Here is a 25,397-nt window from a genome sequence, read left to right on the forward strand (position 1 = left end):
AAAAATTCCTACGATCACGCAAGATCTATCTAGGAGATGCATAGCAATGAGAGGGGGAGAGTGTGTCCACGTACCCTCGTAGATCGAAAACGAAAGCGTTGGGTTAATGCGGTTGATGTAGTCGAACGTCTTCACGATCCAACCAATCCTAATACCGAACGTACGGCACCTCCGTGTTCAGCACACGTTCAGCTCGATGACGTCCCTCGAGCTGTTGATACAATAGAGGGTCGAGGGAGAGTTCCAACAGCACGACGGCGTGGTGACGGTGATGGTGATGTGATCCGCGTAGGGCTTCGCCTAAGCACTACGACGCTATGACCGGAGGAGTAAACTGTGAAGGGGGGCACCGCACACGGCTAAGAGATTTCTTGGTGTGCCTTTGGGATGCCCCCGCCCCCGTATATAAAGGGGGGGAGGAGGAGGCCGGCGGCCAGGAGGGGCGCGCCATTGGGGGAGTCCTACTTGGACTCCTAGTCCAAGTAGGATTCCCCCCCTTTCCTTTCTCCACCGGAGGGAATAGGAAGGAGAGGGAGAGGGAGAGGGAAAGGGAAGGGGGCCGCCGCCCCCTCCTCCTTGTCCTATCCGGACTCCCTAGGAGGGGGGCACGTGGCCACCCCCCGCGGGCTTCCCTCTCTCTCCCTTAGGCCCATGTTGGCCCAATACTTCCCCGGGGGGTTCCGGTAACCCCTCGGTACTCTAGAAAAATACCTGAATTACTCGGAACCATTCCGATGTCCGAATATAACCTTCCAATATATGAATCTTTACCTCTCGACCATTTCGAGACACCTCGTCATGTCCGTGATCTCATACGGAACTCCGAACAAACTCCGGTCACCAAAACACATAACTCATAATACAAATCGTCATCGAACGTTAAGCGTGCGGACCCTAAGGGTTCGAGAACTATGTAGACATTAACAAGACACATCTCCGGTCAATAACAAATAGCGGAACCTAGATGCTCATATTGGCTCCTACATATTCTACGAAGATCTTTATCGGTCAAACCGCATAACAACATACGTTATTCCCTTTGTCATCGGTATGTTACTTGCCCGAGATTTGATCGTCGGTATCATCATACCTAGTTCAATTTCGTTACCGGCAAGTCTCTTTACTTGTTCCGTAATGCATCATCCCGCAACTAACTCATTATTCACATTGCTTGCAAGGCTTATAGTGATGTGCATTACCGAGAGGGCCCAGAGATACCTCTCCGATACACGGAGTGACAAATCCTAATCTTGATCTATGCCAACTCAACAAACACCTTCGGAGACACATGTAGAGAATCTTTATAATCACCCAGTTACGTTGTGACGTTTGATAGCACACAAGGTGTTCCTCCGGTATTCGGGAGTTGCATAATCTCATAGTCAGATGAATATGTATAAGTCATGATGAAAGCAATAGCAATAAAACTAAACGATCATAATGCTAAGCTAACGGATGGGTTTTTCCATCACATCATTCTCTAATGATGTGATCCCGTTCATCAAATGACAACACATGTCTATGGTCAGGAAACTTAACCATCTTTGATTAACGAGCTAGTCAAGTAGAAGCATAATAGGGACACTCTGTTTGTCTATGTATTTACACATGTACTAAGTTTCCGGTTAATACAATTCTAGCATGAATAATAAACATTTATCATGATATAAGGAAATTAAATAACAACTTTATTATTGCCTCTAGGGCATATTTCCTTCAGACGGTGCCTTCATTGTTTCCCCTCTTGGGGGCGTTACCTTTGGAGGCCTAGCCCGCGTCTTATGGTCATGCTATTGTCTTGCTATTTTTGGTCTTGTTGGCCGGGTGGAGGAAGTTGAGATGACGATCTCGAGTTTGCTAGCTGGATGCGGGGGTAGCGGCCCCGGGCTATGGTGTGGCAGTGGCCCTATGAGGCGGAGTTGTGGCTTTGCTCCGTGTTGGTGCCATTCTGGCGCTTTGTGGGTGGCCTGGTTGGTCATGCTTGTGGGGTCTTTGCATGATTATCCCTTTATCAATTATATGGTCAGAATTTTTGCACGATCGTCCCTTAATCAACCATGTGGTCGGGGTTATTGCATGGTTGTCCCTTAATCAACCATGTGGTAGGGGGTGTGTCGTGTGTGTGTGTGTGTCGGGTTTTCGGGCGATTCTCTTCTTCTTAATGAAATGCAGAAACCCCTGCCTCTCTCAAGGTGTCATAAAAAAATCACGAGATCAACCATGTAATGATGCCTCATGAACTGCATTAGTCCATTACGAAGTACTCTCTCCATCTGGATTTATTATGTCATATTCTATTTTGCTATATTTGAAAAGTAAAATTTAAGTTGTATGTCATAAATAATTATATGGTTAGATTCATATTTGAAATAATTTTTCAATGATAGTCTTTTTTTGGCACATGACTTATATTTTGCTAGTTAAATTTGTTGTCAAAATGTGACACAAAATATGAGTGGACTAATAAATCCGGATGAATCAAGTACTTGCTAACCGCTAGAGCGTTACACTTGTCTTATTTTCTTAAAGGGTAGTGATCTGCGCCGGTGCGCCGACCTAAATTCGGGCCGGTTGCACCCTGCCCATCAGATCTGGCTCCCCCGAGCCATCGGATCGCTTCTTGATCTTCCTCAACGTTCCACCCCCGCACGCGAGCAGCGGAGGAAAAAGACAGGCATCGTCCAGTGGGCAGCACCACTTCCCGTCGTCGAGCAGTCCTTCTCAAGCTACGACAGTCGTGCTTGTCGGCGGTGGCGGCCCCGACAGCACCTGCGCGTGTGGCGCTTGCCACTCCTCGTCAGGCGAGCGCCGTGGTTGAATCACGCCACTGGATTGCAGCACGCCCCCCTCCCCCCCGCCCCCCGATCTCTCTGTAGTTGCAGCACCTAGTCGCCGCCGTCGTAGCACCGCCGAGTTTGCCTGCCGTAGCTCTCTTGCCCAGTTTCTGGCGAAAATTGAGCGTCTGGAGAGATGCCTAGTGCTGCAATCGGCTACCAAAAAGCTACAGCCGGTAACCAAAAAAGCTTCAGTCAACGATGAAAAAAGTTTCAACCGGTATACGACGAAAGCAATGGACGACCACGAAATGTTGCAACCGGTGACAAAAAAAAGCTTCATCTGACGAGCAAAAAAGCTTCGTCCGTCGATGGAAAAAGTTTCAACTGTAGACGACGAAAGTCATGGATGTCAACAAAAAGCTTCAAACAACGGTTACAAAAAGCTACAACCGGCAGTGAAAAAAGCTTCAAACTTCATGTCTTACCTGTGACCCCTGCGACGGCGATGACGATGCAGCTCCGCCGTAGCCGCTCGTCGTAGCTCGCCGTTGAAGCTTTTTGCAAGGCCGGTTTAAGCATTCTACATCGCCGGGGTTGCAGCTTTTAACTCTGCAGTTGTAGCAAAAAAAATGGAGAGACGTCATGGCCATTGTCGAGGAAGATTTCTCAATCTCTGGTTGAAGCTTTTTCATCTACAGGTTGAAGCTTTTTTGCAAAACGGTTGTAACTTTTCCTATATTCCGTTGTCTGGTTAAAGCTTTTTTATCTACCGGACGTAGCTTTTTGTGTCCATGGTTGTAGCACGGGAAAACGCCGTTTGCAACTCTTTCCAGTGCCGCGGTTGCAGCTCCTCTGGGTCGCCATGGTTGTAGCACAGGCACCTCGGTCCTCCTGTCGTTTGGCCTGTCGCCGGTTGCAGCAAAAAAGGGAGAGAGGAGGCGGAGGAGAAGGAAGAGAGGGAGAAGGAAGAAAAAGGAGGTGCGAAGACAAGCGGGGCCGCAACCTACATCCATGGGCGACGGCGAGCTGCTCCACGCGCTGCAATGGAGGAGATCCGCGTTGAAGGAGGAGACGGGTAGAGATGCGGCGTCATGGGGGCGAGATCCGCGCAAGGTTGAAGGCTGCGAGAGTGGCCCCGTTTCATACGTGTCGTTTGGTGTATGACTGAGGCGAAGCGTGCGTGGATGCGTCCGGCCCAATGTTCGGCCGGTGCGCCGTCCCCAAACAGTTTCCTTTCTTAAATGCCATGAAAACCTAATCTACGGGGTAATTCCCCTGATTCCCGCGAGAGTTGAACTGTTAACTGAATCCATGTGAGCTGAGATCGATGCTGCGGTCACCATCGAGTAGGGTTCCCAGTCAAAAGCAACAGAACGGAGCTCCCTCGCTGTCATGTAAAACAGCTGGTTATCACACGAGATTAATTATTAATTGGAGCATCCGTCGGACACACGATGTGGAGAGCAAGGTAGTACAGTAAAAAAAGAAAGAGACGATAAATTTTCCAAAAAAGTGTATGGATTGCGGTTCGGGTCCCGACCGTATGCGCTGCCCGCACCCGACCCGCGTCGCCCATAGCATCCGCGCATCCGCATGCGCATCCGACACGCTCCCAGCTCTAGCAGTCCCGGCTTTCCCTGCTCGCCTCGCAGCCGCCGCCGCCGCCAGCCATGGGTCGCACCAAGGACGAGCTCCTCGCGCGCCTCGAGGTCCGTGCTCTCTCGCTCCCTTCCTTCTCCGGTTGCCCCTCCCCTGCGTAGCCACCTCCCGGTCGCGGAGATCGGCTGGACTGGGCCTCGTTCCCCCTGCCTGCCGCCCCTGGCTGTAGCGCCGACGAGGTGCTGCAGTCGATACAGATTTAGTGCGGAAGCTAGCTGGGTTAGAAATCCTGGCGCGAGAAGGCGTCGTTGGTTGCTGAAATTTAGTTTTGCGGTGTCAGCGAAGGGGTTAGGGTTTTAAATCCACCACTAGCTATATCGCGTGACCACGACGATATGCTGCGCCCCCCGGTGACTTCCAACATACAATGCTTGGTTTCTAGCAGTGTACAAAACTTACAACGAAGCTAGGGCCTACGGCTAAGCTTGGTGTCTTGTTTTTCTGCAGGAGCTTAAGATCGATTTCAAGCGCTACGACCACCCGGTTGTGCTGACGGTCGAGGAGCAGGTTTGTGAACCACCGAGTCCGTATTTGGTTCTGCGATGGCTTCCGTTCGATATGATGTAATGTGATTGCTAACTGAACTTCTGTTATGACAGGCCAAACATGTGGGAAATTTCGGAGGCGCGTTGACTAAGAATCTACTTCTGAAGGTATGCTTGTTGGCAACTAATGAACGGTTAATTCTAGGAAGCGTGATAGACTGAGTATTTATGTATTGATATGAGTTGTGGGTTTCAGGACAAGAAGCACCGGTTGTATATCGTTTCTGCACTTGCTGACACCAAAGTTGACATGAAAAGTAGGTGAATCTACTGATGATTGCAGTTTTTTCTAGCTTATTTGGGCATCAGGACAATTAATCTCTTTTCTCTAAAATGAGCAGTTCTGTCCCAGCGTCTTGGTTTGGGAAAAGGTGGCGTGCGGATGGCTCCTGAGGAGAATTTGCGTCAAGTGCTTCAGGTCTGCCTGCTTATGATGCTGTTTTAGGCACCACTGTTCTTCTTGGTTCCATAATTTTGGATCTTATGTGGCATAAGTACTTCCCTGGTAGTTTGTGAGGTTCACTGAAAAACCTGTCAAGAAGGGATGATACAATATTTTGCTTAATTTAGAAGATCTTTTCATTGTTTAAATTGCCATCGTTACAACATGTGTGTGCCGTAATGTTGTTTACCATTGGAGGTTTACTTTCTTCAAGAATGAGAATTTGAAAAAAAAACTTTACTTCTATAGTTAATAGCGTTGAGCTCAGAAAGCAAGATGTCTCGAAATCACATCATTTGTTAGTCAGTACTCCCTCCGTAAACTAATATAAGAGCGTTTAGAATACTAAAGTAGTGATCTAAACGCTCTTATATTAGTTTACAGAGGGAGTACTAAATTGACTTAATACATAATTGCACCCTACTTGTTGGTTAGCTCACTTGTTCTACTTTAAAAATCTATGTTTTTTTTATGTTAATGTGGTCTTTGCTCCTTGATTATGCCCAGGTACCGTTAGGATGTGTTACTCCGTTTGCGCTATTCAATGAGTCCGCGAGGTATGGTAGCTTGCTTTGACTGTACCATTCCCTCTCCCTCTGCTAGCCATAATCTTGTTTCTACTTTCAAGCCATAATTTTGACAGATTGATGGGGATAGTGAGAGCTGTCCAATTCCCGCTTCCCTAAACAGTAAATGGTTCATCGCTATGATGGTCCGTGCCATTATGTCATCATGAGCATGGCAGACCTTTCTACTCCATTCCCCATGGTTAAGTTTGAATATTAGAAACCTGCTGAAATATTTAAAGCCATATGCAAGCTTATTTCAATGTGCTTTGATTTTTGTGTGTTCACTTACTGTTTGATAGGTATCTTTATTTTTATTGCACTCCCAAGTATAATATGTTGTTACTGATTCATGCAATTTATGGCAGTGCCGTCTCATTATTACTGGACCAAGGGTTCAAGTCTAAACAGAGCTGCTACTTCCATCCACTGACAAATGATGTGACTATTGGTATGACAGATACTACCATCACTTCCTTCACTTAAAATGTTTCATCGCTTTCATGTATTATTGTTAATAAATACATACTATAGTTACTGAATCACACACTGTTGTGTTGCCTTCCCATGATGCACACTTGTGCGAAGGTTGCACAGATGATGTTTCTTTACCTGGCTAATATTATGCGCTCTGCAAACAATTAAGGGACACTTGACACCGAAATCTTTTATTTATGCACTTGCTAATTCCTGATTACTTCATCTCAGCCCTCAGTTCAAGCAACCTGGACAAGTTTCTCCTCTCCATTGGGAAGCAACCAGCTTATGTAGACTTGGAGGTAATCTTTGGATCATCAGTCTATGATTTCTTAGAAATAATTGAGAGCGACTAACATTATTGTTTTGGTTCAGGCCTCACCAGTGGTAGGTAAAGATAATCCCCCTGATCTAGCAGATCTTGTGCCTTCTGGTGCATTCTGTTCCTCAGAAGAATCAGTTGAGAATCCGACTCCTAAAGATGCTCCTCAAGTCAACGTACCCAAAGAGAAAACATGTCTACCAGGTGAGTATTGACATGTAACATCTTCGTCATTGTACCTGGCCTGTTGGTCATCTTGCTATGCCTGCCGTTGATTGGTGTGGTTGTTAATGAGTGCGAGCAAAGCATTTCTGTAGCATGTACTCCCTCCGTTCGGAATTACTTGTCGCAGAAATAAATGTATCTAGATGTATTTTAGTTCTAGATACATCCATATCCGAGACAAGTAATTCCGAACGGAGGAAGTACTAAAAAATAACATGGAGAAACGTAATGGTGCTGTGTAGTATTGTCATGTAACATCTTCGTCATTGTACTCACTCATTTTTGCAGTTTCAGTTTTATGGTGTTCTATTGAATCAACCAAATTTATTTGACCTGGCCTGTTGGTCATCTTGCTATGGAGATACGTGATGGTACTGTGTAGCACAAGTATCATAGTTAGTCATGCTGGGAAATCTGAAGTTCTGAACTATGCCCAAGTCATGTTGGGAAATCTGAAGTTCTGAACTATGCCTAAGAGCATGACATAAAAAAAAAGAATGAACAAACACTTGATATGGCTGTAGAACTAGGGTTGAGAGCTGCCAAGACAATGTTTGTTGCTGCCATCAGAGCAAACAAGCACCCTGTTTGTCATAGACCATTGTCTGGCTACCAGCAAGAGAATACACCACCTGTTACACATTTTTTATCAGGATAGAGACAAACCAACAGTAGCATGTCAATTATAATTTTCTAGGACGGGAATATTGAATACTGTACAGGGAGTAAACATCATTTTTCGTTCCTTGTTGTTTATCCAAGCTTTTAGACATCCATTATGTATTTATAAGCTTTATGGAGCTTTTCAAGTTTCAACTTTCAACGGTAAATATGACATGGCATGTTCTTCATCAGAAGTGAAGGCTAAGCCCAAAGTTCAGAAGAAGGGGGCAGAAAGTTCAGAGAGTAAAGTTCCTACTAATAATGGCGCAAATGTTGAGATATTTGCAAGTGATGTGCTTGAGGTCATCTTCCCATTGTTCCTGTCTGAGGTAATCCAGTGACCTTACCATGTTAGTTTTCGTATATGATGCCTGCCCCTTGTGTTGATAAGTATTCTCTTGCAGGCATCAAAGAAATTGAATATTAAACAGGAAGAGCTTACTCAAATTTTAAAATTAGATGATTTTAAACGACGAGCTGCTCCAGATCTGGAGAGTGTAACGGTTAGTTTCTCTTGTGATATTTGTTAGTAGTTAGCAATTCTTAGTAATATCTTGAAGCAAGCATAGAGTAGAGAAAATTGAATCTCCTGGTAGAAATACATCTCATTATGCTTTTTCCATGGAAAAATCCCAATGTTAGCTTGAAAGCCTCACTCATGCCCAAGTTACCTCCGTCCTTGTGCAGTTGTGCTAAAAGGCTATATGATGAATTAACCTGGAATCTCCTCGAGACCTGTGAACATTTGCAGTGATCTGCTGATCTAAGATTAACCTCCTGGTGTCTGAATTGTATTTGTGAAAATTAGCTTATTTGGTGTCGCAAGATAAAATTAGCTCCCCTTGCTTGTATGAGTTTGTGGTAGTATTATTGCAGTTTAGATTTTGATTAACCTGATCCAGAATGCTAATTTGCCCCTATATAATACTTCCTCCGTCCGGAATTGCATGGCGCTCAACTGGATGTGTCTAGACGTATTTTAGTGCTAGATACATCCGCTTGAGCGTCAAGTAATTCCGGATGGAGGGAGTGTAACAAATAAACAGGGGAGGTCGATATTTGGTGCATAATGTATACGTTGCTACGGCAAATGTCTAATGCAAATGTTTTTAATGCAGAATATGTTCAAAAACGCAGCATACACTGCAGGATTTCACGCTGGCTTTGATACCATGCTCAAGTCGGGTTTAGGTGGGATGCCCCCCCGGAAATAGTCGGTTACATTGATATAGGAGACAGTGAGCTGATTCAGTCGATTTTTGTATGCCCCTCGGTGTAAAATCAAACCATACCATACATACTTATTATGTTGAATGATTCGATCGAATGTATCACCTTAAGCCTTTGTGATAGTTCTTTTCTTTTGGATTTGCTCGATTGCTTTCACGTATTGCTTTGAGATTGCTGCGCAGATTGCTTCAGCCGCTAGATAAATCCGCTCAACTGAGCTAAAAATGAAAATCACAACTCTTTGTATCGTTTACATTGTGGGTGGCACGATTACATTTTGGCCGTTCTTTGCACTATTACATTCTCCTATTTTATTTCCAGTGTGCTCTGCTTCTCCGGTACATCCACCATTGCCGTTGAAATATTTACAGCGGCTGTCATGCTTTACCTGCCATTAACAGCCAACAAAATGTCACGTCAGTAAGCGCGTGTTTGCAGGGGCAGTGTTCTGATGAGTTGCAAGCACGGCATCGATCAGATGACTTAACTGAGCAAACAGGTTCAGGTTGTCTTTGGCGTAGGGACTCGCATCCCGGCTGGAAACGGCTAGAGGAGAAACAGAGAGCGCCACCACGCGTAGAAAGCTGAAAGAAAAATTCAGAAGAAAACAACTTAAAACAAGCATGCTGTTATATAGTCCAACAAAGAAAGTCAAGAATGCAAATAAACTCGTTATCTGTTCTTCCATTGATTATTATTACTAGGAGTACATTAGAGTTGTCAGTTATCACAGTATAGGTCTTGTTAGGCGAAGAAGGAGAAGAAGAAAACGCAAGTGGCGACGAGAACGAAAGACTGGAGGGCCGACAGGTCATTACCGCCGGCGTCGCCATCCTCGGGCCTGCCGTGTCCGCGCCCGTGCGCGCGCCGGCCGTACTCCCACCCGTCGTCCGCGTCCTCCGTCCCGCGCGCCGGCACCATCCACGACAACGGCCCCCACCTCACCGTCGTCGCCGGCTCCCTCTCCCTGTCTCTGTTTCTTGCACCGTTGCTGCCGCTGGGGCGACGTGTGCTGGAGGCGGCGCCGGTGCCGGGCAGCTTGAAGCGGCAGACGGGGCACGAGTTGTGGAGGCGGAGCCAGGGCACGATGCAGTCCGAGTGGTACACGTGCTTGCACGGCAGCTGCCGCGCCGCCTCCCCGAGCTCGAACTCCTCCTTGCACACGGGGCACTGCGACCCGCCGTCGTCCGACAGGTGCTGCGCGGCGATCCGCACCGTCGGGAGCGAGTCGATGGCCGACGTGGGGGCCGGCGCCGGGCCCGGCCGGTCGTTCTGGGTCAGCTCCTCCACCAGGCGGTTGAGGTCGCCCCCCGTGAAGTAGTCCCCCGGGTCGATGGCCGGGGGCGTGGCCGGCCGCCGCGCCACCGGCGCCGGCGGCGGGGAGGGCATGCGCCGGCGAGGCGGGGGCGTCGGGGCCGGCGCATGGACCCGCGTCGGCTCCCGCACCGGCGGAGGCAGCTGCCGGAACGGGCGCCCGGGCACCGTGGGCGCGGCGCCGTACACGACCCACCGGCGCGGGTTCCCGTCGTGGTAGTGCGGGTGCGGGTACGGGTGCGGCGCGAAGTGGTGCGGGAAGTAGCCCGGCGGGGGGAGCGCTGGGCGCGGCGGCGGGTCGATCTCGTGGAGGAAGCGGCCGTAGCAGCGCGGGCAGAAGACGTCGGTGGCCGGGTAGGAGATGATGCGGAGCGCCCGCGCGCACTCGTAGCACCAGTACATGCGGCACGTCCGCTGCCGCGCCTGCCCCCCGCCACCGCCGCCGTACACAGGCATCATCGTCCCGCTAGGTGGAGTGCTGGCAAGGTCTTGGGAAGTTGACAGACCGCGTCGTCGGAGTGCATGGAGCAGGAGGATTGCATGGTTTTAAAGGAAGGCAATGCGAGAGATCGTGACACGGGCGGGAATTAAAGGATGGCTTTGCGGGGAGAAGAAAGCGATTCCGCGGCGATTGCCATTTTGCTTTGGCTGGTGGTGTGCAAGCGAGGCTGTGCTGTGGCTTGTGCGTGGTGCAAACCTCGGGGAGGGGGAGCTGGTTGTGGTTGCTTGCCGGCCAGGAGGAAGAGGAGGATGAAGGGCGGAGCGAGGAGGTGGCGGTGGCGGTGGCGGGAAGTAACTGTGGACGGCTCGGTTTGGGGCGTGGAGGAGGGGAAGGAAGGAAACGCCGAGAGCAACCGAGCGAGCTCGCGCCCGCTCTGCTGAAACAGGCCAGGATGGGCTGAAGCCCAGAAATGGCTCTAGCCTTTGGGCCACCGCGGGAGGAGTGCCACGAATTACCGTATCAGGTTGCTAAAAAATAGAAAGGAAAAAGACAACCGGATAAGGATCATAGTTTAAAAAACAGGCCGGACCACCGGTCGGACCAGAAAAATCCGGAACCGGCGGCCTCAGCGGTTTTATAAGCTAATAAGACAGTTATGCAAACATATGGACAAAACCGGTTGAACCAGCTGGTTTTTTGGAGTCATGTGTGTTTAAATTATGGCTTGGTAATCGTATTTCACGGAGAGTAATTGAACCAATCATGGTATCAAATAATTCTGTATTTATTGGTCTATGGAATTTCTTAAACGCAAATGTTGTATGATACCTTTCTTGTGTGAAATTTGTTCTCGAATCATTGATTGGTCCACAAAATTATGGTATTGAATAATTATTCACCGTCTGCTCAATAAAATTGCATAAACATGATTATCATATGGCATGTCTATGTTTTGAAGATTGTATTTGTATCATTTATTTAATTTATTTACCTACATTGTTGCCCGTTGCAACAACCACCATTTTACTAGTCCATTGTTTTTTATAGAGAAAAGTACATTTTCATCCCTCAACTTTACTGATAGTCTATAAATTGTCCCTCAACTCCAATACAAAGAAAACCAAGCCCCTCGTCTATCGAAACAATCTAATTTTCATCCTTTGAGCTATTACGGTTGGTTTTTGCACCGACATGGTTTTGACTGTTAACCGTCTACTTTTCATCCCTTGGGCTATTACAGATGGTTTTTGTGCCGACATGGTTTTGACCATTAATCGTCTACTTTTCATTTCTTGGTCTATTACAGATGTTTTTTGTGCCAACATGGTTTTGACGGGTAACCGTCTACTTTCCCAAAATGTGAAAATCATGTGCAAGCCCGACGACCTCCCCGTAAGCGCACCCCGCCCCAAAGCGAGGAGAAATAGCCAATGAAACGGGTCAAAGAGGATTCCCATGGTATAATTTTTGAAGCATATAGTTTTATTTTATTAGTTAAATTTATAGTCAGATGGAAGGAGTAACTATTTGTTTCTTTTTTGGGTGAAACTGCATGTGTGCTTCTTTAAATGAAAATAAATAAATAAATGATGGGTCAAAGTAGCAAATTCAATGAGCCATTATAACAAGTGTGAAGCACAAAAAATATTACAAGGTAAACACCCATTAAAGGGACGCGAAGTATCTTAGCTCGAGCTCAAATAAGCTCAAGTGAACAGTAAAATCTGAATTCTTATTTTTTTTCTCAAATACGCACAAACATGCATATCATTTATTATAGAAGAGAGGGAAAGACTCCCCAAAGTGTTCATCTGTACAGATATTTACAGTTAGGCTTTGCCTAACTCCACCCAACTCACGCATCTAACTACTCAGGAGCCACCCACGGTAAGCCCTCCGTCTCTTGGATCAGGCCAGCCTTCACCCACCAGCTTCCCTCCTCTTTGATCTGTCTAATGCAGGTCGCCACAGACGGCGTTGCTCCGTTGAAAACGACATCGCTGCGGTGTTTCCATATCATCCACATGCCAACTAGGCATTTAGCGCGTGTGGGTTTCCGGTGCTGTCGGTCTTGCTCCTGCCTGATGCACCACTCCTCCAACGATTCGTCTATCCTAGGGGCGAAGCCTTGTCTACCAGTACCCTCCACGAACCAATGCCATACCCGTCGTGCGAATGCACAGTTGATTAGTAGATGTTGTATGGTCTTCTCCTCTTGATCGCAAAGCGGGCATGCATCTTGGTGTGGGAGCCCTCATCGCGCGAGTCTATTCGATGCCCAACATCGATTCTTGAAGGCAAGCCAGGCGTACAATCGACACTTGAGGGGGGCTCGCGATTGCGAAGTGAAGGGCACCGTCGGCGAGGCCTCCAATCCCATGAACCTTGCGCCATAAGCAAAACGTGCCGAGAACTGTCCATGCTTCTCCCAAGCCCAGCGCACCGTCTCCTCAGAGCCCTCCATGAGATGGAGTGTAGATATCTTGTGCCATAGTCTTAGGAATTCCTCGAGCTCACCGGCTGTGAGGTCCGGTCCGACGTCCCTGGCCCATGTATGGTTACTTCGCTGCCAGAATATTCCCTGTCCTTCGCGTACGCCCCGAGACCCTCTCATATACTGCCGGAGCAAGCTCACATATTCTCTGCCCATCGATCCATCTTTCCTCCTAGAATAAAGCGGTCCTGCCATTTCCCACTATGACATGAGTTGCTGCGCGGAATAGGGCCATAGATTCCTTCGGCACCGGTATGTTGAACTCTGCCCATGACCTAAAGCTGTCTGATCTTTGCAGCCATGGCCATCTCGCCCGTAGTGCCTTGTTGAGCCAATGTAGGTTCAGAATGCCGAGGCCACCTGCCCACTTTGGCGTACACACCAAGTCCCATGCCACTGCACAGTGTCCACCATTCGCCTCTTGTTTCCCACACCACAAGAATCCTCGACAAATTTTGACAAGGGCCGTTAGCGTCTTTGGTGGCAAATCCAGTGCAAGCATCGAGTGGATCGGGATGGAGCATAGCATGGATGTAATTAGGATGAGCCAGCCACTTTTGGGCATCATGGCCGCCTTCCAGTTTGGCAAGCATCTTGCAAGTTGGTCCACAATCCTTTGAAGCTATTCTGCCATCTGTTTCCTCAGAGTTAGTGGCAAGCCCAAGTAGGCTTGAGGGTTGGGGCGGGGTGGGTGCTCGGGCAGGCGGCGCCGGCGCCTCCCTCCCCCGGCTATCCGTCCGTACGCCTTGGGAGCCCTCCGCCACCACCTCCTCCGAGTGGCACTACTCGGGAGGAGGTTATTGCCTTTGGTGGGATCCCCGACCCGGTATCTATGGGGCGACGGGTTAGTTCTCATCTCCAGGACCACCCGGAGGTTGATGACATGCAGCAGAGGTGCGCTATGAGGGCGGCCAAGCTTCGTGACATTGAGGTCACCACCGGTATGTCCGTCAACTTATCCAATTCTATTTTGCATTTTTCAAAGGATGAGATTATAAATAATGCAAACCAATTAGGAGTTTCGCTAGGGAGTACTAATAGTGAAATCTCCAACTCGGTTAATGATCTCCTTGATTTGGAAGCGGAACGTGCTTTAGAAACTATTCGAAACCTAGCAGCAGTAAGCAAAGTTTTAAATAGCGGGCTATAGCTGCGCTATAGTCCAGCTATAGCGTTTTTGGACCCTCCCCACTACAGCTAGGCCAATTTAGGGCCGGCCAAGAAAGCCCGCTAATAGCGCCGCTATTGCCCATAGCGCTATGAAAATTTAGCGTTTAGCGTTTTTTTCCCGCGATCCCGGCCCAAAATTTCAGCCCAAATTGGAAATCGCACGCGTGAAGCCCCCTCGTGTCCCTTTTACCCTAACCACCATCCGCACTCCTACCCTCCCGTATCCCTTTTCCTCCCCAAAATATCTGCTATGGAGGCTGGCGGCGGCAACTAAGCAGGGACGGCGACGGCTCGTTGACTCCCCCTCTCCCAGCGACGCCCCCTTTGCCGGCGAACCCCTCCTCGCGGGGACGCCTGCTTCTCCCAGTGGCGGCCTCTCTCCCGAGTGCGCACGACCTCGACACCTCCTTCTCTGACGGCCCTTTCCCGGTGACGCCCCCTCTTCAGCCATCTTCTCCAAGCAGCAACGTCCTAGCCTGCAATGAGTCAGCAGACCCCATCGACATGCAAGTTCTATCCTCAAATCTGTCCTTTTTTCTACTCTTCTTCAAGCTTCATTGTAATGGGATCTCTGTTATATGCAAAATATTGGCTATATACTTATATGTGCGTGCTTGCTTGTTGTCCGAGAAATTTCTGAATCTCTAAACTTGGAGTGACAATGAAGACTAAGAAAACAAATACTCATAGCTTGTGAATGTATACGAATTCCATCCTAGGTTTATCTAGTTTTGGGAAATCATATATGCACTGAATCTCTGAATATATTAAATGTTGATTTACCTGGAGAGTTGTTTGTGCCCCCTGTGTAGAGTTTGTACTTTGTAGTAGATTAAACATTATTGTTTCAGTGTGGCTGATGCTATGTTTGATTTCTATTCTGCCTAATTTAATTTTGTTTTTTGTTTCATAGGTGCAGGTATCTCAAGCACAGCCTCCGTACCACAAACAGCAGCAGCTCGTGCTGTTGCATCAAATGATGCTGCACGGAAGTACTGTACCATGCCAGATCCTAATAGAACATATGCTCTGCAATGCATTTTCTGTGACAAGATATTAACTAGCGGCGTAACAAGGGTAAAGTATCACCTTGCTGGCATTAAGAAGTGCAATGCTACACCATGCCAGAAGGTTCCTCAGGATGTGAAGGAGGAGATGAAGGTTTTGCTCCTAAAGAGTAATGATGCGAAGGATAAGAAAATCACAGAATTGGAAAAGATAAGAAGTTCAGTTAACTTAGATCACTCGGAGGGAGAAGAGGAGAGTGATGACGACAGTGACAATGATATTGTGTTGTCAACACAAAGCAGAAGCAGATCCCAAGGTGGCCCTATGGACAAGTTCTGCATGTCAAGTGTAGAAGAATGTGTCAAGAGGAATCAAGGGCAAACTCTCAGCGAAAAGGTTCAATCAAAGCTGTCATCTCAGAAGACAGAAGAGAGGAGGAATAGAGCTTGTGGGTACATCTGTCAGTTTTTCTATGAAGCTGGCATTCCACACAACACTGTGACACTTCCTAGCTTTGCGAGTATGCTTGTGGCCATTGGACGTTTTGGCAAGGACCTTCAAGGACCTAGTGCCTATGAGATGAGTGGGCCATTCCTGCAGAAAAGAAAGAAGAAGGTGCTTGACTCATTCAAGAACCATAAGAAAGCATGGGAGCAGACAGGTTGTACGATAATGACCGATGCATGGACAGATAAGAAAGGCAGGGGAGTAATGAACCTAGTTGTTCACAGCGCACATGGGGTCTTATTTACGGATTCGGTTGATTGCTCGGATGTCAAAAAATGGGAAATACATCTATGAGCTTGTAGACAGGTGTATTGAAGATATAGTGCCAGAAAAGGTTGTCCAAGTGGTGACTGACAATGCTAGTGTTAATACAGCAGCTGCAAGTCTAATGAAAGCAAAGAGACCAAACATTTTTTGGTCTGGATGTGCAGCCCATTGTATTGATCTCATGTTGGAAGATATTGGGAAGCTGACTCTAGTTGAGAAAAAAATTGTCCAAGCTAGGCAAGTTACCGTGTTCTTGTATGCTCATACGAGGGTTTTGGCTTTGATGAGGAAAACACTTGGAAGAGACTTGGTCCGTGCTGGTGTTACTAGATTTGCCACGGCTTATCTGAATCTAAAAAGTTTGCAAGATAACAAGAAGGAGTTGCTTAAACTATTCAGATCAGAGGAGCTAAATGACATGGGGTACTTAAAGAAGGACAAGGGTAAGAAGGCTCTAAAAGTTGTGCAAACTGATTCCTTTTGGAAAGGTGTTGACACTGCTGTCAATTTCTTTGAGCCAATGGCTAATGTGCTGAGAAGGATGGATAGTGATGTGCCAGTGATGGGAGTCTTCCATGGTTGTATGCTAGATGCAAAAAAGGAAATCTCTTTGAGATTTGACAATGATGAGAGTCGTTTCAAAGCTGTTATAGATATCATTGACAAGAGGTGGGACAACAAACTCAAGACGCCACTACATTTGGCTGGGTACTTTCTCAATCCCTACTATTACTATCCAAACAAGAATGCGATTGAAAATGATGGATCATTCAGAGCAGCCGTCATCCATTGCATTACAAGGATGATTCAAGATGAGACGTTGCAAGAGGAGATTATGGATGAACTCAACATGTATGAAGAAGAGGCTCAATCTTTTGGAACAGACATTGCCACACGACAGTGAAGAAACAAAAATTTTGATCCAGGTTAGTGCAATTTGTTTTAAACCAGTTTCAAACTTTATTTGTTTCTCATTTTGTATATGTCTAAGTATATAACTAATAATCTGTGAATGACTTGATGCAACAAAATGGTGGTTGAATCATGGCACAAGCGCACCCAAGCTGAAGAAATTGGTTAGAAAGATCCTCACATTGACATACAACTCCTCAGCTTGTGAGAGAAACTGGTCAACATTTGAACAAGTAAGAAAGGAAACTATAACTCTAGAACTGTACAAAATAGTTGATTTCTGTTCTCACATGTGACCATGTGTTCCTTAATTTCTTTTCACCTACACTCAATTTTCCTTCACTATGTAGGTTCATACAAAAAACGTAACAGACTACTCGGTGATAGGTTGAGGGATCTTGTCTTTGTCAAATTCAACGCGAGGCTGCAGCATCAGAGAGAAAATAAGAACAGAGACCCCATAGAGAAGGTCACCAATGATATTCTGGAGGATGAAGACAATGAGTTCATTACTGGGATCGTTCCTGATGACAATGCCGGCGAACATTTAGGTAATGAAGCCCAAGCTCAACAAGAGACTTCAACATCACAAGCACAAGGAAGAAAAAGAAAGAGACCTGCAGTAGCCAACAAGAAGAGGAAGAAGAGCATTCACTCTCTTCTTAATAGCATTGAAGAAGATCCCATGCTTTGTTCTTCCTCTTCGGAATCAGAAGATGATCAAGCTCGAGATGAGTCTAACTATGCCTCTGCTGATTCAGATTGATGCACTGCAATTGTATGGCGGTTTGTCTGTAGTTTGCCATCTTACTTTTGTTATGTGCAAGTCCTACTAGTTGTTAGACTGAAATATGTGTAAGGTATGAGATATCTACTGTGCGAGTGTGCCTTTTGTTGTTATGTGCTGGACTGAACCTACTCCTGTGATGTGCAAGTTTGCCTTTTGTTGCTATGTACTATATTGAACCTTCTCCAGTTATATGGTGTGCTATTATCTTCTTCTTTTCATTATTTAGTAAAACAGCTAAATGAGGGCATAGCCCGCTATAGCTCCGCTATAGCCTTTTTTAGCTGCTGGTCGAGCCGCCGCTAAATGGCGTAGCCCGCTATTTAAAACTTTGGCAGTAAGAACTATGAATGACACTGAGATTGATGCATTGGGGTGAGAGTGCTTGATAATTTGTGTGCGGACCTTGCGCCATCCACTACTGAATCCGAGGAGGAGGAGGCTAGCCTAGAGGATGTAGTGAATAAACCGCCAGAGCCCGGTTATGAGGACCGGATGGAGGACCATACCAAACCCAAACGTAAGTGGAAGCGGAAGGTGTATCCCGCGTCTGCGGTTCGTAGAAGTGCTAGGATTCGGACGGCCAAAAAATTTCATGATGACATATGAAAGGAATCTTTTGGAATAGCAGAGGTCTGAAGGACTTGGCTAAAAGAAGGTTTCTCGCTGAGGCGACTCTGGAGCATCAATTAGATTTCATTGCTCTCTCTGAAACTGGTAGAGATAATTTTGCGACTCGGTTTCTTAACACGTTATCAGGCGGTGTCAAGTTTGATTGGCATTGCCTTCCCCCACGAGGAAGATCCGAGGGGATCCTGCTTGGAGGGAGATGTGATTCACTGGAAGTCCGAAGTGTAGTGATGGGTGACTTCGCGGTTAAATTTCGGGTTAGGTCTAAAGCTGATGGGTTTAACTGGGCTCTGGTGGCGGTTTATGGTGCCGCCCAACCTGAGTCCAAACCGGAGTTTTTGGCGGACTTGGTTCGAATTTGCGGTTCCGAGCAACTCCCAATTCTGGTTGGGGGTGACTTCAACATTATTAGGAGGAGAGAGGAAAAGAATAACGATAATTTTGACGGCAGATGATCGTTTATGTTTAACACCATCATTGAAAGCTTGGATCTGAGAGAGATAGAGCTTTCTGGTCAACAATTTACCTGGGCCAACGCTTTGCCAGATCCGACTTACGAGAAGTTGGATCGAGTCCTTGCGAGCGTCGAGTGGGAACATAAGTTCCCTCTTGTAACGGTTCAGGCTCTCTCGCGCGGTATATCAGATGAGCCAAACCATGTGGGAAACAAAAACACCTTTTCTTTCGAACTTGCTTGGTTTGAACGAGAAGGATTCTTCGATCTAATAGCCAGGGAATGGGCTAAAGATAGAGGAGGCAAGACTTCTATCGAGCGGTGGCAGAATAAGATTAGACATTTGAGAAGTTTCCTACGGGGATGGGCTAAACACCTTAGTGGGATTTATAAGATTGAAAAGGACAAGCTCCTGTCTCTGATTCAGTCCCTCGATATTAGAGCCAAATCCACGATCTTGCAACCTGCAGAGCTCCAGGTTAAGCTGGATGCGGAGATGAGGTTGAAAGAACTTCTCCGTGAAGAAGAGTTGAAGTGGGCGTTGCGAGCTAAAGTTCGTAAAGTGGTCTAGGGGGACGCGAACACTCAATTCTTTCATTTGATTGCTAATGGCAAGCATAGAAAGAAGAGAATTTTCTAGCTTGAGCAAGATGAAGGAACAATTGTAGGGCAGGACAACCTGAAACTTTACATCACCGAGTATTATAAGCAGTTATTTGGACCTCCGGAGGATAGTCGTGTGTCCCTCGATGAGTCCAGGACTGAGGATGTGCCTCAACTAACTGCTAATGACAATGATATTCTGGTTGCCCCTTTCTTGGAGAAGGAGGTTTTTGATGCCATTATGCAGATGAAAAACAATAAGGCTCCCGGGCCGGATGGATTCCTGGCGGAGTTTTACAAAAAATGTTGGCATATTATTAAGGGGGATTTACTTCCAATGTTCCACGATCTTTTCTCTAGACGGCTTCAATTATTTCACTTAAACTTTGGAACAATAACACTGCTTCCTAAGAAGACAGATGCTCTGAGAATCGAGCAGTTCAGGCCGATCTGCCTTCTCAATGTTAGTTTCAAAATTTTTACCAAGGTTGGGACGAATCGGCTCACACAGATTGCGCATTCTGTGGTACAGCATTCCCAAACTGCTTTCATGCCGAATAGAAACATCCTGGAAGGGGTGGTGGTCCTGCATGAAACGCTCCATGAAATCCACTCGAAAAAATTGGATGCAGTGATTTTTAAGGTGGATTTCGAGAAAGCGTACGATAAAGTAAAATGGCCATTCCTACAACAGGCGTTGCGTATGAAAGGTTTCGATGAAGTCTGGCAACGCCAGGTTGAATCTTATACGCAAAAAGGGAGTGTTGGAATTAAAGTTAATGACGAGATCGGTCATTACTTCCAGACACACAAGGGCCTAAGACAAGGGGATCCGATGTCTCCTATCTTGTTCAACATTGTAGTGGATATGTTGGCAATTTTGATAGGAAGGGCTAAGGAGGCTGGTCAAGTGGGAGGCTTGGTACCTCATCTCGTTGATGGAGGGGTGTCCATCCTCTAGTACGCTGATGATACAATCATCTTTATGGAGCACGACTTGGTAAAAGCGAGAAATATGAAGCTGGTGTTATGCTTATTTGAACAATTGACTGGGTTAAAGATTAACTTTCATAAAAGCGAATTGTTCTACTTTGGTAGAGCCAATGATGAACAAGAGGCCTACAAGCAATTGTTTGGGTGTGATTTGGGGGCTTTGCCTTTCACATACTTAGGAATTCCAATCCACCATCGTAAGCTGACAAACAGAGAATGGAAGTGTATCGAGGACCGATTTGAAAAGAAACTGAGTTGCTGGAAGGGCAAGCTCATGTCATACGGAGGCCGCTTAATTCTGATTAATTCGGTTCTCATGAGTATGCCTATGTTTCTTTTGTCGTTTTCGAAGTCCCAGTTGGTGTTAGGAAAAGACTTGACTTTTATCGATCCCGATTCTTCTGGCAGGGTGATGAGCTAAAAAGAAAATACCGTTTAGCCAAATGGGATATCATCTGTAGACCGAAAGACCAAGGGGGTCTTGGGATTGAGAATCTTGAAGTCAAGAACAGGTGTCTTCTCAGCAAGTGGTTGTGGAAGTTATCTAGCAGAACTGACGCCACTTGGGCACAAATCCTTCGTAGTAAGTATCTTCAAACCAAAACTTTGTCTCAGGTCACAGTACGACCAACGGATTCACCCTTTTGGAAAGGGCTTATGAAAGTAAAGCTTTCCTTGTTTAATAGGACAAAGTTTATTGTTGGTAATGGAGCCAATACGAGATTCTAGGAGGATACTTGGCTCAGAGAGGTACCCCTAGCCATCCAATACCCGTCGGTTTATCGTATTGTTTAACGACGTGAGGTTTTTGTTGCAATGGTATTTCAATCAATCCCCCTTAATATTCAGTTCAGACGGGCGCTAGTGGGCAATCGTTGGGAAGAATGGCTACATCTAGTAAGGAGACTCATGGATGTTCAACTTTCCCAATAACCCGACAATGTACGCTGGAAGCTCACTAGGTCAGGAGAATTTACAGTTAAATCAATGTATGTTGATGTGATCAATTCAAGCTCGATTCCTAGTTCCAACCATGTGTGGGCTGTCAAAGTTCCTTTGAAAATTAAAGTGTTTATGTGGTTTCTACACAAACAAGTTATTTTAACCAAGGACAACTTGACAAAGCGTAATTGGACAGGACCTACTAGGTGTAGTTTCTGTGATCAGGATGAAACGATTAAACACCTTTTCTTGATTGCCCACTAGCTAAAGTTTTATGGAGGACAGTCCATATTGCTTTTAATATTTCTCCACCGAGTACAGTCAACACATTATTTGGAACGTGGCTTAACGGGGTAGAGCCCGGGTTAGCGCGACATATTCGTGTAGGAGACTGCGCCTTGGTGTGGGCGCTCTGGAATTGCAGGAATGATTTGGTTTTTAACAGGACAACACACATTCATTTTTTGCAGGTTATCTTCAGAGCTACGACGTTGATCCGTTCCTAGTCCCTACTCACTCCGACGGAGGCCAGGGAGCGTTTGGTTACTGGATCTATCCGCTGGGAGACGGTAGCTCGGGATATCTTCAACCGGTTTGGACGGCGATCATGTAATAGGATAGGCAATTAGTTTTCCTATCTATTTTAGCCAGCCGGTTGTGGCATCCTTCTTCTGGCTAGTTGGTGTTTCTAGCCTTTTTGGTTCTGTGTGAGCCTTTTTTATTTTCTCACTTTTGGAGACTTTGAGACCTTGTTGGAACTTATTTTTTTGGTTAATAAGATGGCCGTATGCATCATGCTGATGCAGAGGCCGGGGAGACCCCCCTTTTCCAAAAAAAAGTATGTGCATGGGAAACCTCCCATTGGGCAGCCCAGAGTCCCACATACCATGTCCATCTCTTTCTGGGAGCAACAGATTGGGATGGCTGCACTTTTGCTCATGTTAACTGTCATGTTGGAAATATGCCCTAGAGGCAATAATAAAATGGTTATTATTATATTTCTTTGTTCATGATAATTGTCTATTGTTCATGCTATAATTGTGTTATCCGGAAATCGTAATACATGTGTGAATACATAGACCACAACACGTCCCTAGTGAGCCTCTAGTTGACTAGCTCATTGATCAAAAGATAGTCATGGTTTCCTGACTATGGACATTGGATGTCATTGATAACGAGATCACATCATTAGGAGAATGATGTGATGGACAAGACCCAATCCTAAGCATAGCTTAAAGATCGTGTAGTTCGTTTGCTTGAGCTTTTCCGAATGTCAAGTATCATTTCCTTAGACCATGAGATTGTGCAACTCTCGGATACCGTAGGAGTGCTTTGGGTGTGCCAAACGTCACAACGTAACTGGGTGACTATAAAGGTACACTACGGGTATCTCCGAAAGTGTCTGTTGGGTTGGCACGAATCGAGACTGGGATTTGTCACTCCGTATGACGGAGAGGTATCTCTGGGCCCACTCGGTAATGCATCATCATAATGAGCTCAATGTGAACAAGTGGTTGTTCACGGGATCATGCATTACGGTATGAGTAAAGTGACTTGCCGGTAACGAGATTGAACGAGGTATTGGGATACCGACGATCGGGTCTCAGGCAAGTAACGTACCGATTGACAAAGGGAATTGTATACGGGATTGATCGAATCCTCAAAATCATGGTTCATCCGATGAGATCATCGAGGAGCATGTGGGAGCCAACATGGGTATCCAGATCCCGCTGTTGGTTATTGACCGGAGAGTCGTCTCGGTCATGTCTGTGTGTCTCCCGAACCCGTAGGGTCTACACACTTAAGGTTCGGTGACGCTAGGGTTGTTGAGATATTAGTATACGGTAACCCGAAAGTTGTTCGGAGTCCCGGATGAGATCCCGGACGTCATGAGGAGTTCCGGAATGGTCCGGAGGTGAAGATTTATATATAGGAAGTCATGTTTCGGCCATCGGGAAGGTTCTCGGTGTAATCGGTATTGTACCGAGACCACCGAAAGGGTCCCGGGGGTCCACCGGGTGGGGACACCTATCCCGGAGGGCCCCATGGGCTGAAGTGGGAGGGGAACCAGCCCCATATGGGCTGGTGCGCCCCCATGGGCCTCCCCTGCGCCTAGGGTTGGAAACCCTAGGGGTGGGGGCGCCCCACTTGGCTTGGGGGGCACTCCACCCCCCTTGGCCGCCGCCCCCCTTGGAGATGGCATCTCGTAGGGCCGGCGCCCCCCTAGGGGTCCTATAAATAGTGGGGGGGGAGGGAGGGCGGCCGCACCCTAACCCCTGGCACCTCCCTTTCCCTCCCGTGACACCTCTCCTTCTCGCAGTGCTCGGCGAAGCCCTGCCGAGATCGCCGTGGTTTCCACCATCACGCCGTCGTGCTGCTGGATCTCCATCAACCTCTCCTTCCCCCTTGCTGGATCAAGTTGGAGGAGACGTCTTCCCAACCGTACGTGTGTTGAACGCGGAGGTGCCGTCCGTTCGGCACTAGGTCATCGGTGATTTGGATCACGACGAGTACGACTACATCAACCCTGTTCTCTTGAACGCTTCCGCGCGCGATCTACAAGGGTATGTAGATGCACTCCCCTCTCCCTCGTTGCTAGATGACTCCATAGATTGATCTTGGTGATGCATAGAAAATTTTAAAATTCTACTACGTTCCCCAACAGTGGCATCATGAGCTAGGTCTATGCGTAGTTTCTATGCACGAGTAGAACACAAAGCAGTTGTGGGCGTCGATATTGTCAATTTACTTGCCGTTACTAGTCTTATCTTGATTCGGCGGCATCGTGGGATGAAGTGGCCCGGACCGACCTTACACGTACACTTACGTGAGACTGGTTCCACCGATTGACATGCACTAGTTGCATAAGGTGGCTAGCGGGTGTCTGTCTCTCCCACTTTAGTCGGATTGGATTCGATGAAAAGGCTCCTTATGAAGGGTAAATAGAAATTGGCATATCACGTTGTGGTTTTGGCGTAGGTAAGAAACGTTCTTACTAGAAACCTATAGCAGCCACGTAAAAACTTACAACAACAATTAGAGGACGTCTAACTTGTTTTTGCAGCATGTGTCGTGTGATGTGATATGGCCAAAAGGATGTGATGAATGATATATGTGATGTATGAGATTGATCATGTTCTTGTAATAGGAATCACGACTTGCATGTCGATGAGTATGACAACCGGCAGGAGCCATAGGAGTTGTCTTAATTTATTTATGACCTGCGTGTCAACATAAACGTCATGTAATTACTTTACTTTATTGCTAAAGCATTAGCCATAGTAGTAGAAGTAATAGATGACGAGACAACTTCAAGAAGACACGATGATGGAGATCATGGTGTCATGCCGGTGACAACGATGATCATGAAGCCCCGAAGATGGAGATCAAAAGGAGCAAATGATATTGGCCATATCATGTCACTATTTGATTGCATGTGATGTTTATCATGTATTGCATCTTATTTTCTTAGAACGACGGTAGCTTAAATAAGATGATCCCTCGTAATAATTTCAAAAAAGTGTTCCCCCTAACTGTGCACCGTTGCGAAGGTTCGTTGTTTCGAAGCACCACGTGATGATCGGGTGTGATAGATTCTAACGTTCGAATACAAGGGTGTAAGCCAGATTTACACACGCAATACACTCAGGTTGACTTGACGAGCCTAGCATGTACAGACATGGCCTCGGAACACGGAAGACCGAAAGGTCGAGCATGAGTCGTATAGAAGATACGATCTGTTGGGAAACGTAGTAATTTCAAAAAATTTCCTACGCACACACAAGATCATGGTGATGCATATCAACGAGAGGGGAGAGTGTTGTCTACGTACCCTCGTAGACTGGAAGCGGAAGCGTTAGCACAACGCGGTTGATGTAGTCGTACGTCTTCACGGCCCGACCGATCAAGCACCGAAACTACGACACCTCCGAGTTCTAGCACACGTTCAGCTCGATGACGATCCCCGG

At 46.8% G+C, this 25,397-nt stretch overlaps 2 protein-coding genes across 3 annotated transcripts; one reads left to right on the top strand and one right to left on the bottom strand.

Moving 5' to 3' along the window:
- Positions 1–4,335: 4,335 nt before the first annotated feature.
- On the top strand, positions 4,336–9,051 carry LOC125514874 (prolyl-tRNA synthetase associated domain-containing protein 1). 2 transcript variants are annotated; one of them, XM_048680242.1, is made up of 12 exons: positions 4,336–4,486; positions 4,884–4,943; positions 5,036–5,089; positions 5,178–5,238; positions 5,323–5,399; positions 5,931–5,980; positions 6,358–6,440; positions 6,698–6,768; positions 6,842–6,992; positions 7,869–8,005; positions 8,081–8,179; positions 8,795–9,051. In XM_048680242.1, the coding sequence occupies exons 1-12, from the start codon at positions 4,448–4,450 to the stop codon at positions 8,888–8,890; spliced, it is 978 nt and encodes a 325-aa protein (XP_048536199.1). In that variant the 5' UTR covers positions 4,336–4,447; the 3' UTR covers positions 8,891–9,051. The 2 variants fall into 2 exon arrangements, with proteins under 2 accessions (XP_048536199.1, XP_048536200.1); XM_048680243.1 differs by having other exon boundaries at positions 7,872–8,005.
- Positions 8,953–11,153, bottom strand: LOC125514873 (E3 ubiquitin-protein ligase RZF1-like). Its single transcript, XM_048680241.1, has 3 exons — positions 9,725–11,153; positions 9,395–9,490; positions 8,953–9,294 (listed from the first exon to the last, which is right to left on the bottom strand). The coding sequence occupies exons 1-2, from the start codon at positions 10,677–10,679 to the stop codon at positions 9,453–9,455; spliced, it is 993 nt and encodes a 330-aa protein (XP_048536198.1). The 5' UTR covers positions 10,680–11,153; the 3' UTR covers positions 8,953–9,294; positions 9,395–9,452.
- Positions 11,154–25,397: the final 14,244 nt, after the last annotated feature.

Source organism: Triticum urartu, chromosome 6 (assembly GCF_003073215.2).
Source record: "Triticum urartu cultivar G1812 chromosome 6, Tu2.1, whole genome shotgun sequence".
NCBI classification, from domain to species: Eukaryota; Viridiplantae; Streptophyta; class Magnoliopsida; order Poales; family Poaceae; genus Triticum; species Triticum urartu.

What these genes read in the sequence shown, in the direction of transcription:
- LOC125514874 (XM_048680242.1), top strand. Translation starts at nt 4,448, where the DNA reads ATGGGTCGCACCAAGGACGAGCTCCTCGCGCGCCTCGAG. An exon ending in GACAAATGATGTGACTATTG is followed by an intron (nt 6,441 to 6,697) that starts GTATGACAGATA and finishes ACTTCATCTCAG; the next exon opens with CCCTCAGTTCAAGCAACCTG. An exon ending in TCCCATTGTTCCTGTCTGAG is followed by an intron (nt 8,006 to 8,080) that starts GTAATCCAGTGA and finishes ATTCTCTTGCAG; the next exon opens with GCATCAAAGAAATTGAATAT.
- LOC125514873 (XM_048680241.1), bottom strand. Translation starts at nt 10,679, where the DNA reads ATGATGCCTGTGTACGGCGGCGGTGGCGGGGGGCAGGCGCGGCAGCGG. An exon ending in CGAGGATGGCGACGCCGGCG is followed by an intron (nt 9,491 to 9,724) that starts GTAATGACCTGT and finishes TTTTTCTTTCAG; the next exon opens with CTTTCTACGCGTGGTGGCGC.